General features: G+C 43.1%; 1 protein-coding gene across 2 annotated transcripts in view; it reads left to right on the top strand.

Annotated features, from left to right (window-relative positions):
* The window catches only part of GALNT16 (polypeptide N-acetylgalactosaminyltransferase 16), a 145,324-nt gene that overhangs the window by 121,091 nt on the left and 11,482 nt on the right, over nucleotides 1-12,751 (top strand). The window contains exons 9-14 of one of the 2 annotated variants that reach the window (XR_014172027.1): nucleotides 606-709; nucleotides 3,957-4,083; nucleotides 5,940-6,032; nucleotides 7,636-7,719; nucleotides 9,312-9,453; nucleotides 10,461-10,560. Coding sequence is in view for 1 of the 2 variants with exons in the window: in XM_081926360.1 (XP_081782486.1) it covers nucleotides 606-709; nucleotides 3,957-4,083; nucleotides 5,940-6,032; nucleotides 7,636-7,719; nucleotides 9,312-9,453 (550 nt within the window). In the remaining variant the exon portion in view is untranslated. The remainder of the gene's footprint in view (nucleotides 1-605; nucleotides 710-3,956; nucleotides 4,084-5,939; nucleotides 6,033-7,635; nucleotides 7,720-9,311; nucleotides 9,454-10,460; nucleotides 10,561-12,751) is intronic. The other variant, XM_081926360.1, reaches the window with a different exon arrangement.

The raw sequence follows: 12,751 nt of genomic DNA, 5'->3' as shown, positions 1-12,751 counted from the left end.
CTTGAGTTCCTTGGAACAAAGGTGAGATATAAATGTATTACTAATAATTATTATTGTTATTATTAATATGGCAGGATTTACTTGCCTTTCCCTATCTTCCCAACTGGAATTAGATGGTTCAGTTGGGGGCAAAGGAGGTGCCTGATTGCACTGCCAGCTGAATCTTTAGGTATGCCTCTGGCATGGGTGTGGAAAATTGGTCAATTTGCATTTTGCTTCAGGGTCTTCTGCTTGGCTTACTTGCTTAGTTATTAAACAATACCATACTCTGGTTATGCAGAAACCAGGTTAAAATTGCTGCCAATGTAACTGCAGTTAAGGGCTGTGTGTGTGATTGTGTGTGTGTGTGTGTGTATGTACATACATGGGGGGGGGGAGAGAATATGAGTGATCTTGCACTTGCTTCTAATCTCTTAACTACAGTTAAGGTTTTACTCTAATTAAGTCTGCACCAGCTCATAGAAAATTCTGGAGTCTAATGGTTTTTCTTTCTAAATGACTTCAGATGGAACATGTTGCTGTATATATGCAGTATGTTTCTGTTGCATTTAAATATATTTTACTGATATTTTGTGTAAATCCTTTCTTGCCCTCATTTTCCCTAGAACACCTGTCATAGCAGGAGGCATCTTTGTGATAGATAAATCCTGGTTTAACCATCTTGGAAAATATGACACTCAGATGGACATCTGGGGAGGAGAGAACTTTGGTGAGTTGATGCCATAACTTCTACTTTTGTTGTCTAACTCTCTTCAGTTCTTCCCAGGTCACCTGGTCATACAACGTTTCCTTCTGGTTGGGAGCATCATAGATTGTGGCTTTCACCCTCATCCAGGAACTACTTGCAGACTGATAGGATCTGTTTCCAGCCACCAGAGCATCTGCTCTACAGATCTATGTATATGTCAGTCTCACTCTACAGATTCTTAGACAACTTTTTTGTGAGATCTTTATTACTGGTTTGCATGCATATGTGTTCAAAGATGATAATAACAATAACAACAACAACAATTTATTATTTATACCCCGCCCATCTGGCTGGGTTTCCCCAGCCACTCTGGGCGGCTTCCAACAAAATATTAAAAATACAATAAAACATCAAACATTAAAAACTTCCCTAAACAGGGCTGCCTTCAGATGTCTTCTAAAAGTCTGGTAGTTGTTTATTTCCTTGACATCAGATGGGGACAACGTTCCACAGGACAAGTGCCACCACTGAAAAAGCCCTCTGCCTGGTTCCCTGTAACTTCACTTCTCACAGTGAGGGAACCGCCAGAAGGCCCTTGGCGCTGGACCTCAGTGTCTGGGCTGAACGACGGGGGTGGAGACGCTCCTTCAGGTATACTGGGCCGAGGCCATTTAGGACTTTAAAGGTCAATGCCAACACTTTGAATTATGCTCAGAAATGTACTGGGATCTTGAAAGGGGTCCAGAAACAGGACATGTCATAGATACTGTTAGTTAGATTAGTACAAAACTGCTAAGGATTCAACCATGATGCTGGAGGGTGGTGGCAGCTAGGAGCTCGGAGAAGGAAATGGGTCAGAGTTGGAAAACGAACAGTACATTGGGCTTTCAGAGTGCTCTAGTGTTCCAGAATGAGGGGAAATGGAGTTAAGATATTGGCCACAGGTCTGTTTTATTTATTCCTATCCCATGCTTCAGCCAGCAGGCTCCCAAAGCAGCTTATAGAAATAATCCAATTCAAACACAATAAAAACCATAATTAAATCCTAATTAAACAGCACAAAATCAGTAATGATAGAAGAAAGATGCAAATAAATGTTTCCCAACTCAGCTCATTAAAACCAGATTACCATAAAAGGGTGGTGAGAAAGGTCTTCACCCTCTTTCAAAAAACCCCCTGCAACATGCTGGCCAGATCCAGCTCTCCCAGGAGTTCCATGCAAGGGCCACCCACCAAACTTCCATAGATAGTGGGCCCTGGTAGGAACCAGAGGCTTGGGGTGAAGGCTAGGATCCATATCAGTTGGGGTGGTGATAAATCTGCTTTTCCTACTCCACCTGTTGCAGTAGCTGCCATTGGTCTTCACCATCACGTACTGACCTTCAGTGGCCAGACAAAAGAACATATCAGAGACAATCCATAATATGAAATATCCATGAAAGCCCTTTCTAGTGACTGTACAACCTCTCCCCTCCTTTGTGATTGATCTGGCAGTCCCTTCCCTGGTGTTTTCTTTCTGCCTCCAAATAAATATTCAAATAGGGAGCTTGACCAGAGTGGCAGATATTAAACGCAGGAGGATGGATCCATAAGCTTTTGCAAGGTCACCTCTCTTCAGTGATTCAAATGAGCTTTTGAACATCAAAGCCCTGGTGGTCCTCTGATGCTATTAACAAAGAAATAAAAGTGAATTTTACTTCAGGGCAGCAAAACGTCTAGAAGCAAAGGGGGATGGGTCAGAATATATCTGTTTAAATAAACAGGGTCAGACGCTGCCGTAGGAAACAGAGTTGCTTAGCAAGTGAATCAATAGTGGGTTTGGGGTTTTACTGAAAGGTTGTACAATAAAGAGAGACAGCTCCAATTTTAAGAAAAGGGAAGGTTTCAAACAGGCTCTTTGGCCCATTATGCTTCCAGGTTTTTGCAGTTCCAGTGTTGATTCCCATAATACGTGTGGACCTACACAAGCACTAGTGGTCCAGATATTTTAAAAAGCACAAACATTGACCAGTGCAGACATCCCCCTAAGCAGTGATTAAAGCGAATTACACATTTTTCTAGAATGCCCATAATCTTTTGGCATCTCTTTAATCTCAAATGTGAAACGTGTTGCTTGGAACACCACAATGTTTTTCAATGCCTATTTTTCACCAGTGCCCTTAAGATCATGCATTCGTCTTCCATTTCCTGTCCCTCGCTTTGTACTCTCACACCGATTCAGCCCTTGAAATTGATTCCTTTCATCTTACTCTAACAATCTTCTCTAATATGTACTGTCTTTCCCTTTAGACACTCTGGAATGTATCCAACAGGGTCTGTGTAAAAGCAGAACAAAGTTTGCCTCGTGCAGCATGACTTCTCCTTCCTTTCCTCCCCATTGCAGCTTCCTACATGCTCCCATAAGCTCTGGAGGGTTGAGGGACCCCCCCTCAAAAGTAGATTTGGGGGGAAGCACAGGAGGCTGCTGGGGGAGGGGAGAAGAAGGCAAAGTACCATTGCATGAATAGATCTCTGCTCATTTATATCAATAGAATCTTACTCTGGTGAACAAGTCTGTTATAATCTTAATTGCTCACTGTTACAAAATAATGCCATACACATTGATAGCTTACAGAAAGGCCCCTCCTGACTGGTGTTTTATTGTGGGTGTTTTCTACAACATGTTCTTGACACAATAATAGTGCATTAGTGGTAGATTTGTTCTGCTTTAGTTTGTTCTGCAATGCTTCCCCAATGCTGCCACATTACTGCTGTCCAGAGGGACTACGGGACAACAGAAGTGGGATAAAAAATACACTAGAACATCTGTGGGATATAAAGTTACAGGATTTCAGCAAGAAGTTACCGGATGTGCACTGATTGGAAATGAAGCAGTGTGACCATCCCAAACCTTTTGCAGTCGCAAACAGTATTGGAATCACGTGTGATCACTTTGATAGCATCATAAACACAAAATAATCTTGAATGTGTAATTGAAAGGATGTCTGGAGGGGTCCCAAGACTCCACCTGAAAAGGCCAGGAAGCTCATCACTATCCTGATCAGAGGGACCAGGGAGGGGAAATCAGTTGGAAATGCATTTATTTCCCCCCTCAGCAAGAAGCATCATCTCTGCTTTAAGAAATCCTCTTTCACTTTACCCATTCTTGCCTTTGTGGTTTCCCATTGTATTAGTCATGTACAAGGTGAGATGGGAGTGAAAAATAAGGCATAAAACCTTCACATTTCTTCTCTCACCTTATTTTTCTGCTGTCTTGGATCTTTTCTAGAGCTTTCTTTCCGCGTCTGGATGTGTGGAGGCAGCTTGGAGATTGTTCCCTGCAGCCGAGTAGGCCACGTTTTCAGGAAGCGCCATCCGTATGACTTCCCTGAGGGAAATGCACTGACCTATATCAAGTAGGAATGGGTGACTCCTTGATCCCAGTTCAGGAAACAGGAGGGTGGCAGAGTGCATTTAGGCCCAACTAGGATATAGGGTTTGCCTGAAGGAAAGAAAGGACACTGGGGCCAACGTCTTGAGGTATTTGCCAGTTTCCTTCCTTCACTCAGGGACTTGAGTATGAACCCAAATGGAATTCATGAAAGCTGCTTGGATATTCCTGGCTAAATCTATCTCGTTTCCTGCTGTTTTTGTTTATTTGTATTTATAGCAAACACTTCTCTAATACTCTGGAAATAGTATTTTAAATCCTCTATATACATTGGGTATATACTTTATATACTTGGAAAAAACCACTATACTAATGCAGAGTAGTGTGTGAGCTATACCCTAATTAAATAGCAGTTTATAAAAACCATTGAAGTATATTTGACAGTGAGCCCCTATTTAATGTAAAAATATGATTTTTAAATTAAGGGTGACTGTTTATCATGCAGGAGTACAGCTGCACAGGCTCAATACTTGTGGTCTATTGTAACCCAGTGTTAATTTCTGTGTGGGTTCTTGCAAACCGCTGATATGTTTTGGCCAGAATTAGACATTATGGAAAACATGCGGCTCCTGCCAAAAACAGCAGCCCCGGTTTTCCTCTTCTCTTCACCAGCAACACAAGTTTTTCTACCCCCGCACGGCAGCCAGTGAATCCCTGTTCAATTACCCTCCACTCATAGCTGCTTTGTGGCATATGTGGAAGATCCAGATGTCTCAACCCTCTTACATATTTTGCACCTGTTATGACCCTAAGTATGCAGGAGGGTTAAGAGGTGTCTGGATCTTCCACATGTGCCACAGAGTGGCAGCAGCTCTGAGTGGAGGCAATGGGTTGAATCCAACATCATGTGAACAAAGTTCTGCTTGCACAATAGGACTTCCCCTTCCTCTCCAGTCCCTTGTGCTGTCAATCTTCCAGAGCAGAGAGCTGAAAGGGAGAGGAAAGGATAGAGAAGTCCCATTGTGCAAGCAGAACTCTGTCCCACTCACACGCAAACACCACTGGATACAACCCAGGAAGGGCAACTGAGTGGCTGCCATAGAATTTTGTTAGCAGCCATGGTGGGAAACCAGTGTACCTCTTCCTTTACAGGGATTTTCTCACAGGAATGTGCTGAACACACACCCCTCTCTTTTCCATGCATGCTCCCCCAAATTGGCTCTGGGGTAGGTTCAGGAGAACCCCCACAATAGCATGTTGGGGAAGGAGAAGGCCAGTCATTCCATCAGGCAAGCTTAGTAACTATGTTGAATTCTTCCCTGCATATCCAAGGTTCTGTGGGATATAAATAACCCTAGAGAAAATAACAGTTGAATAGCTGTTTTATGTTGATGCAGCCGTTGGGATGGATGAATCAGTTGTGGTCTTGCAAGCTCAGAGATGGGGTGCAAACACCACCACCCATCAATTGGTTCCTGTTTTGGGGAAAATGTACAAGTTTAGTGATAGTTACAGATAGGTAGCCGTGTTGGTCTGCCATAGTCAAAACAAAAAAAATTCCTTCAAGTAGCACCTTAAAGACCAACTAAGTTAGTTCTTGGTATGAGCTTTCGTGTGCATGCACACTTCTTCAGAAACACAGTGTATCTGAAGAAGTGTTCATGCACACGAAAGCTCATACCAAGAACTAACTTAGTTGGTCTTTAAGGTGCTACTGGAAGGAATTTTTTTTTGTTTTAAGTTTAGTGATGACATCCCTGTGCTTCCAAATTTGCTGGCAATGAGAATTTGGGAGGGTTGAAGTTTCCATAAGGGTGACTTAATTTCATGTTGTGACAAGTGGTACAGTAAATAACCGTGGTTCACCTTTCCCATCTGCAGAAATACCAAACGTACAGCAGAAGTATGGATGGATGAATACAAGCAGTATTACTATGAGGCCAGGCCATCTGCCATTGGAAAGTCATTTGGAAGGTAAGCATCCCAAACCAGGCAAATGGGTATTCGTGTCAGATAGCTCTTATAAGCTACTCTTAGGGAGAGCTGACAGCATAGGCACTCTTCCATAACTAACATGCCCCTGGAAACATGATTCGAACAGCTGAGTAACACATTCTTGTATTGATTGGTTTTATATTTAAACATAAGTTCATCTCCGGCACTCTGTGGTAGTGGCTCTGTATAATCGAAATGGCTTGAACTAGATGACTTTAAAGGGGATTAGGCAACTTTTGGAGCTTTAGCCTATCAACAGTGACCAGTAATGAACATGATGGTTATATCCTGCCTCTGGGATCAGGGTTACTATGCCTCTCAATACCCATTTCTAGGAGAAAGCTATTGCTTGTGGGCTTCGGCATCTGGTTGGCCATTATAGGATGCTGTACTAGATACTAGGCCTTTAGTTGGTCTGATCAAAAAGGGCTCTTCTTAGCGCATTTCTAGGCATAAGGTCTATCTGACAAGGCAGCACTTTGCCACGGATTCAGGCAAGGGGTTTTGCTATGGGGATTTTTTTTTTATTTTTTAAAAAAATGTTTTGCAGATTCATAGCTGAAACCTGCTATATATATGTGACACTGATTGGCTGTCACCCATCATATTCCTAAGAAATCTCTCATACGCAAAATCCCCAGAACAGATATGCATTTTAAAATACCGTTACAGGTTAGGGTTTGTTTGGTTTTTTAAAAAAATTAAGTTGACAAATTAATGCATCACACTTGTAAAACGTAAAAAGGAAGGACGTCTTGAGAGAAGGGCAACACCAGTGACTGCACTAGCATATGATTTGCTGGTATGTATGTCTGCTTTTCAGTTTGTGAAGCCTGAGCAAATGAGTTTTGTTCGGCAGCTGAGGGATCCATTGTGACTTCACTTTTTATATCACCATAAAGAGACCCCGGGCTGAGGTGATGGCGTTTACCTGACCTCCTGGCAGTGAGAGTAGGCAAGACGGTGAAGTGGTTGTTTGCTGTGGAACCTTATTGGCTTATCTAGTGCCAACCTCCCCACTGCCTTGCCCCTCACAGTAGGCTGTGGAGACTTTGCTGCCGGGAGATTAGGTAACCAGCGCTGCCCCCACCCTGCGGTCTGCTACTGTATATTACCTTTCACTTTACCCTTACATAACTGGATCCTAGGCAAAGCAAGGAGAAAGATGTTACTGGAAGCAGAATAAACACTCCCATGCTACTTCAGTTTCTCACAGTGAGCTGTAGGATACACCCATATCTGGCCCATGAAGCCCAAAAGGGTTCAAGATGAACAGAGAAGTGGGACTACATTAATAGAAAGGAGGAAGAGACAGGCAGAAGAGGTCTGACTTAGCCCATCAGCCTGAGAATCCTCCCCACCCCCTGCGCTAAGCTTAAAATATAAATTACAAAAGCACCTCTGTTAGGACTTGTTAGCATAGGTGTTGTGAAAATGTGTCATTGTATTGTTTCTGTAGCATGTGGCAGCACTTCACACATTTGGGCATTTTGTAATCTTTGCCTGTGTTCTGCCTGTGTTATGAGAATCTCTTTTGTCCACATTCACAACGAAGATAGGAACAATTTGCTTTTGCTTCCAGTATTGTGGACCGGGTGGAACAGCGCAGGAAACTGAACTGTAAATCCTTCCAGTGGTACTTGGAGAACGTCTACCCTGAGCTCAAGTGAGTCATCCTTTGAATCTCAAGTAAAACCGCAGGATGTATATTTAACATTGTGGGAAGGAGGAAAGTGGCAGGTGCCTTCCCAAGAGGTAAAACATGCTTGTAGCACATTGGAAAGATGCATGACAACTTGGAGGTTCTTTTCTGGAACAGGTATCTCCACACCTCCCACCCATGGGCCTGACATGGCTCTGTTTGAACCAATGCCTCTTCACCATGGCAGCTTGAACTTTTGAGGTGGGATTAGACAACTGGGAGCTCATCCACACTTCTGCTTTGTCTCGTGCCCAGAAAGCATGAGTCCAAGGGATTTTCCACTTGTCTCATGTTTCTAGGCATGGTTCCGAGTGGTTTTGTGTTTCCTCTGCTGCTTTTCCTGGGAAAACCTGCTCCTTAACCCTGAATTGGAGCAAACATAAATCTGTAGAAAACACGATTGATGTTTGCTCTGATTCAGTGGTAAAGATCAGGTTTTCTGAAAAGTTGCTATGGGAAACGGTAGAAGGCACAGTTGGGTCGAGCTTAACTTATTGTGAAAGGAGGATAGAAGCATCAGAACCTCATAAGCAAGGTTTAGCCTTCTTTCATGAGGCATCCTAGTAGGCAAAAATATATAACCCACTCAGAGAACAATAGAGTAATAGAAATGAGAATACATGTACATATATGTATATGTTACATATATGTTACAACATATACATATATGTTGTAATATGTTTAGAAGTTATAATCTGTTGTAATTAAAATGAATAAGACTGATTCTGAAACCTTTTGCCATAATTTGAAAAAGATCAAAAAGTCCGCTTTCTTAACTGGTACAAACTAGTTAGTATCACTGAGGTAAATGTGGTGTAAGATGCACCTCACTTCTGTGGGTTAAACCACAGAGCCTAGGACTTGCCAATCAGAAGGTCGGCGGTCCGAATCCCCGTGATGGAGTGAGCTTCTGTTGCTCGGTCCCTGCTCCTGCCAACCTAGCAGTTCAAAAGCACGTCAAAGTGCAAGTAGATAAATAGGTACCGCTCCGGTGGGAAGGTAAACAGCGTTTCCATGCACTGCTCTGGTTCGCCAGAAGTGGCTTAGTCATGCTGGCCACATGCTGTACACATGCTGGCCAGAAGCTGTACACCGGCTCCCTCAACCAATAAAGCGAGATGAGCGCCGCAAACCCAGAGTTGGTCCCGACTGGACCTAATGGTCAGGGGTCCCTTTACCTTTACCTTAAGAAAGAGCTGGAGTGGGTTAGTTAAGGGGCATAGTTAATCTTGGGGGGGGGGAGAGAGACTTTCTTGTATACAATTTGTAGCCCAAGAAAAACAAACGGTTCACATATATACCTGTTTTAACATGGTATTATCATTCTCACAATTGGTGTTCTTCTTGAATTCCCTCAGTGATTTCAGTTGATTGCAATATTCTTTTTATTGCTGTGTTTCACTCCAGAGGTGGGATAGCATTTCTGTGTTGTGTGATACTATTCTCATATGTATATGGAAGATTTGTTTTTATTTTCTTCTGGATTATCACCATCAAATATAGAGATGGTATTGATAATTTGGCAATTTGTGTTCTGGTTTTGTTTTGTCTCTCAGGGTTCCAGAAAAGGAGCTGATTCCTGGCATCATCAAACAAGGAGCAAATTGCTTGGAGTCTCAGGGACAGGATACAGCAGGGAATTCTCTAGCAGGGGTTGGAAGCTGTAAAGGGACAGTGAACAATCCTGTGGCCACTCAGGTGAGGTGAACTGAAGTTGGTCCCTTTTTTCTTTTCTGCTGCTTTTCTACTACCTACTGGGGAAGATAAATGTGTGCATTTGAAGCATAGTGATCTTAGTGGATCCCTTGGCTGGGCAGAGGCTGTAGATAATTTGTGGACAATAGGGTTAGGCCTCATTAGGCCTTGCCTCAGTTCTTCCTCCAAGCCACATTGATTCTCCTTGTTGGAAGGCAGAGAAGGAATTGACTGGGATTCATCCTTCCCTGAAGGTCCTCCCCAGCCACTTGAGTGGACCCCCTTGATAAAGTGCTTACACAGCAAACCATCATAAAATGGGTTGCCCACAAGGCTACCGCCTCACGCAGCACAATCCACAGGGGGAGCAGATCCGGCCTCCAAGGAATGCATCACCCACTGCTGCTGTTGTGATTGCAGTAACAACTGTGGTGTGCTTCTTGGAGGCTGGAGGCTGCCTCCTCGGCAGCTGGCCGCCCCCACCAGTACCACCTCTATAGCAGCCTCTTGGCCAATAGGAGGCACTGATGGTCTCCTCCCACCCTTATTCCCATTGTTGAACTTCACTCCCCACACCCTTATTCCTGATGGAGATCTTCACCCACTAGGCAGGGGAGGCCTTCTGTGATTTGCCTCAGGTACCAAAATGTCTTGGGCCAACCCTGGTAGCCCAAGCTCTTCTTCCGAATAGGCGCTGCTTGGCATGAGCTTTTTTTTTCAGTCAGACATCTCCCCTCTGGCCATTTCCTTGGCCCTTGAAAATCAGCACAGCCTGTAGATGTACAGCCAGAACAGATGAGAAGGGTCAGGGAGAAAATTCAGAGCAACTCACAGAAACCAGCCCTCAGAGTTCCAGCATCGTGTGGGCAGCAGTTGAGATATAGTGCCCACATAGCTTTGTTTGGAATTGGGGGAGCAGTGAAGAGAATGGAGAGCTAATGTGAAGAATGACCCAGATCCACTTATTATCTTACAATTCCATTATTATTCTGTTTTACTATTGCCTTAAGGACATAGTTCAGATGTAGAGACAGGAAGTCCCTTGCCACATGCAGGAGCTGTCCAACAGAGGAGGAGGAGGCAGCTATTTAAAGGACATTGGGAGCTATGGTATTGTGAAAACTTTTATGTCTTGAGGCTGTTTCACACAGTACACAGTTTTCCTGAACTACAATGAAGGACAAAAAAGTGAAACCAATACGTAACGTAATATCTGCAGCTGTGGTGATCACACACACATGTATTTCATTACATGTACAAGGCATGGGGAAGCCACACGTTTACCATGGATGTGATGGTCAGAATCTACAGACCACTTTTTTCCTACATGGAACTCTATAAATAGTGATACCGTGTAAAATAGTATTTAGTGGCTCCTAATCAACCAGATTTGTTGGATATGGGAATAATGCCCACTTTATCCCCCCCCCCCCGAGCTTTTCACCAGTTCAGTTTGGTATGTAAAAGTTACTGGCACTACTATCACACAGGGAACATACGTATGTTGGTCCTGGGTGTGGTTGCACACATGTATTATTATTATTATTATTATTATTATTATTATTATTTGAATTTATATACCGCCCTTTACATGGAGGTCTCAGGGCGGTTCACAGAAAAGATCAACATAAAAATCACAATCTATATATAATCAAAATAAAAACAGCAGCCCAATAGCACCCCCCCTCCAGAAAAAGAGCCACATTTTAAAAGAACAACTACTAAAGGCCTGGTTAAAAAGCAATGTTTTTGCCTGGCGCCTAAAGGTGTATAATGAAGGCGCTAGGCGAACTTCCCTGGGGAGAGCATCCCACAGAATGCAAGGCACGGAATTAGATCCTGCAGGTTGTAGGAGTTAGAAGTTATGGCAACAGATTGTTGTAAAGAATTTACTGCTCTAAATCTCTTTAAGGCTGTGCACACATTGCCAGTTTAAAATGCAGTGACATTGGATTCCTCTAGCTGGCATGTTCAAAGTCCGTTTGGGGGGCCTAATCCAGTCCACTGGTCGGTTTAATCCGGCCCCTGTGGCAGTTTATTTTCTGGGGTAAAATCCTATAAAAAGCTCAACAATTTCAATCTTAAAAAAACAACCTTGCTTGGCCCTTTGGTCGGCCCCCTGGCCCTTCACTTCATCAAAACTGGCCCTCTTTGAAAAATGTTTTGACACCCCTGTAGATAAATGTGGATTGTGGTTAACATTGTATGGACATTGCTTCCCAGAGCAGTGCTGAGAGTGCATTGGATCCAGAGCACACAGCCTAAGACCTTTTCGTTCACCCAGGTTTTTATATTGGTGTTTTAAATCTCCGGGAGGGGGGTGTTTCCTCTCCCTTTTGCAACAAAATTATATTTTTCTATTGCTGATTATGATCTATTAGTATTGTTTTGTTTGTAAGCCACCCAGGGGGGAATTTCTTTGTGAATAAATATTGGCTTTGCTTATTCTGGAGTAGGTAGCAAATCCCCTCTATGTTGAATAAGAATCAGTTGCAAATGCTCTCAAAATTGGCTTGAAATAGTAGCTGCTTTCTTTATAATTCATTATGGGCATTCATAATAGAACTGCTCTGTAACATAGCGGTTCATGCTATGTGTGGCAAAATCCTCTATACTTTTTAAAAAATATATTTTTAATTATTTCCCGGAAAGAGAACAATACAGAATAAAATACAGAACAAACTATTGGCGTACATAGTAAATAGCCACAAACATAACATGTAGCTACAGAATCTTGCTTTTTGCAAAACCCTTTAAACTTCAGTGGCTTCTGAGGAATTTATTCCAGCTGACAATCTCGACCGGAAACCCTTCATTCAGATGCTGTCATACAGCAAGGAAGCAGCTTGATTCAGCAAAAGGTCGCAGTAGGATACCGGATGCCAACAAAGGCTCACTCACATCTGTTAATGGTTGGGAAGAAGCCTGCAGACAGCGTCCAACAAGCTGTTTGATTTGACTTGCTGTGCTATTTTGTCATTGTTTGAAACTGCTGAAATTCATTGAACTGTATCTCTGTCCTGGGAATTATCCCAGCGAAGAAGGCGAATGTTAATTGTCTGTTGGGAAGGATGGTTATTAGGTGGGAGGGTAAATCAATGAAGTGGGCTTGCCCTCTTGCTCTGTGTTTGTTACTGGTGGGTGTCTATGCTGTCTCCCTAATGATAAATTGCATGTTTTGCCACCATAGACAATAGCTACAATCGTGTTTTAGAAACAGGTTGATGTTTCCCTATTGGGGAAGATAAGTAGAAACTGTGGCCTGTTCTAGAAAAAGCAAGGGAGGGGGGGAATCCTCAGG

The sequence above is a fragment of the Podarcis melisellensis genome (assembly GCF_964234715.1).
Source record: "Podarcis melisellensis genome assembly, chromosome: 1".
Lineage (NCBI taxonomy): Eukaryota > Metazoa > Chordata > Lepidosauria > Squamata > Lacertidae > Podarcis > Podarcis melisellensis.
The sequence above is the reverse complement of the archived record's forward strand: the minus strand, read 5'-3'. Positions and strand labels throughout refer to the sequence as shown.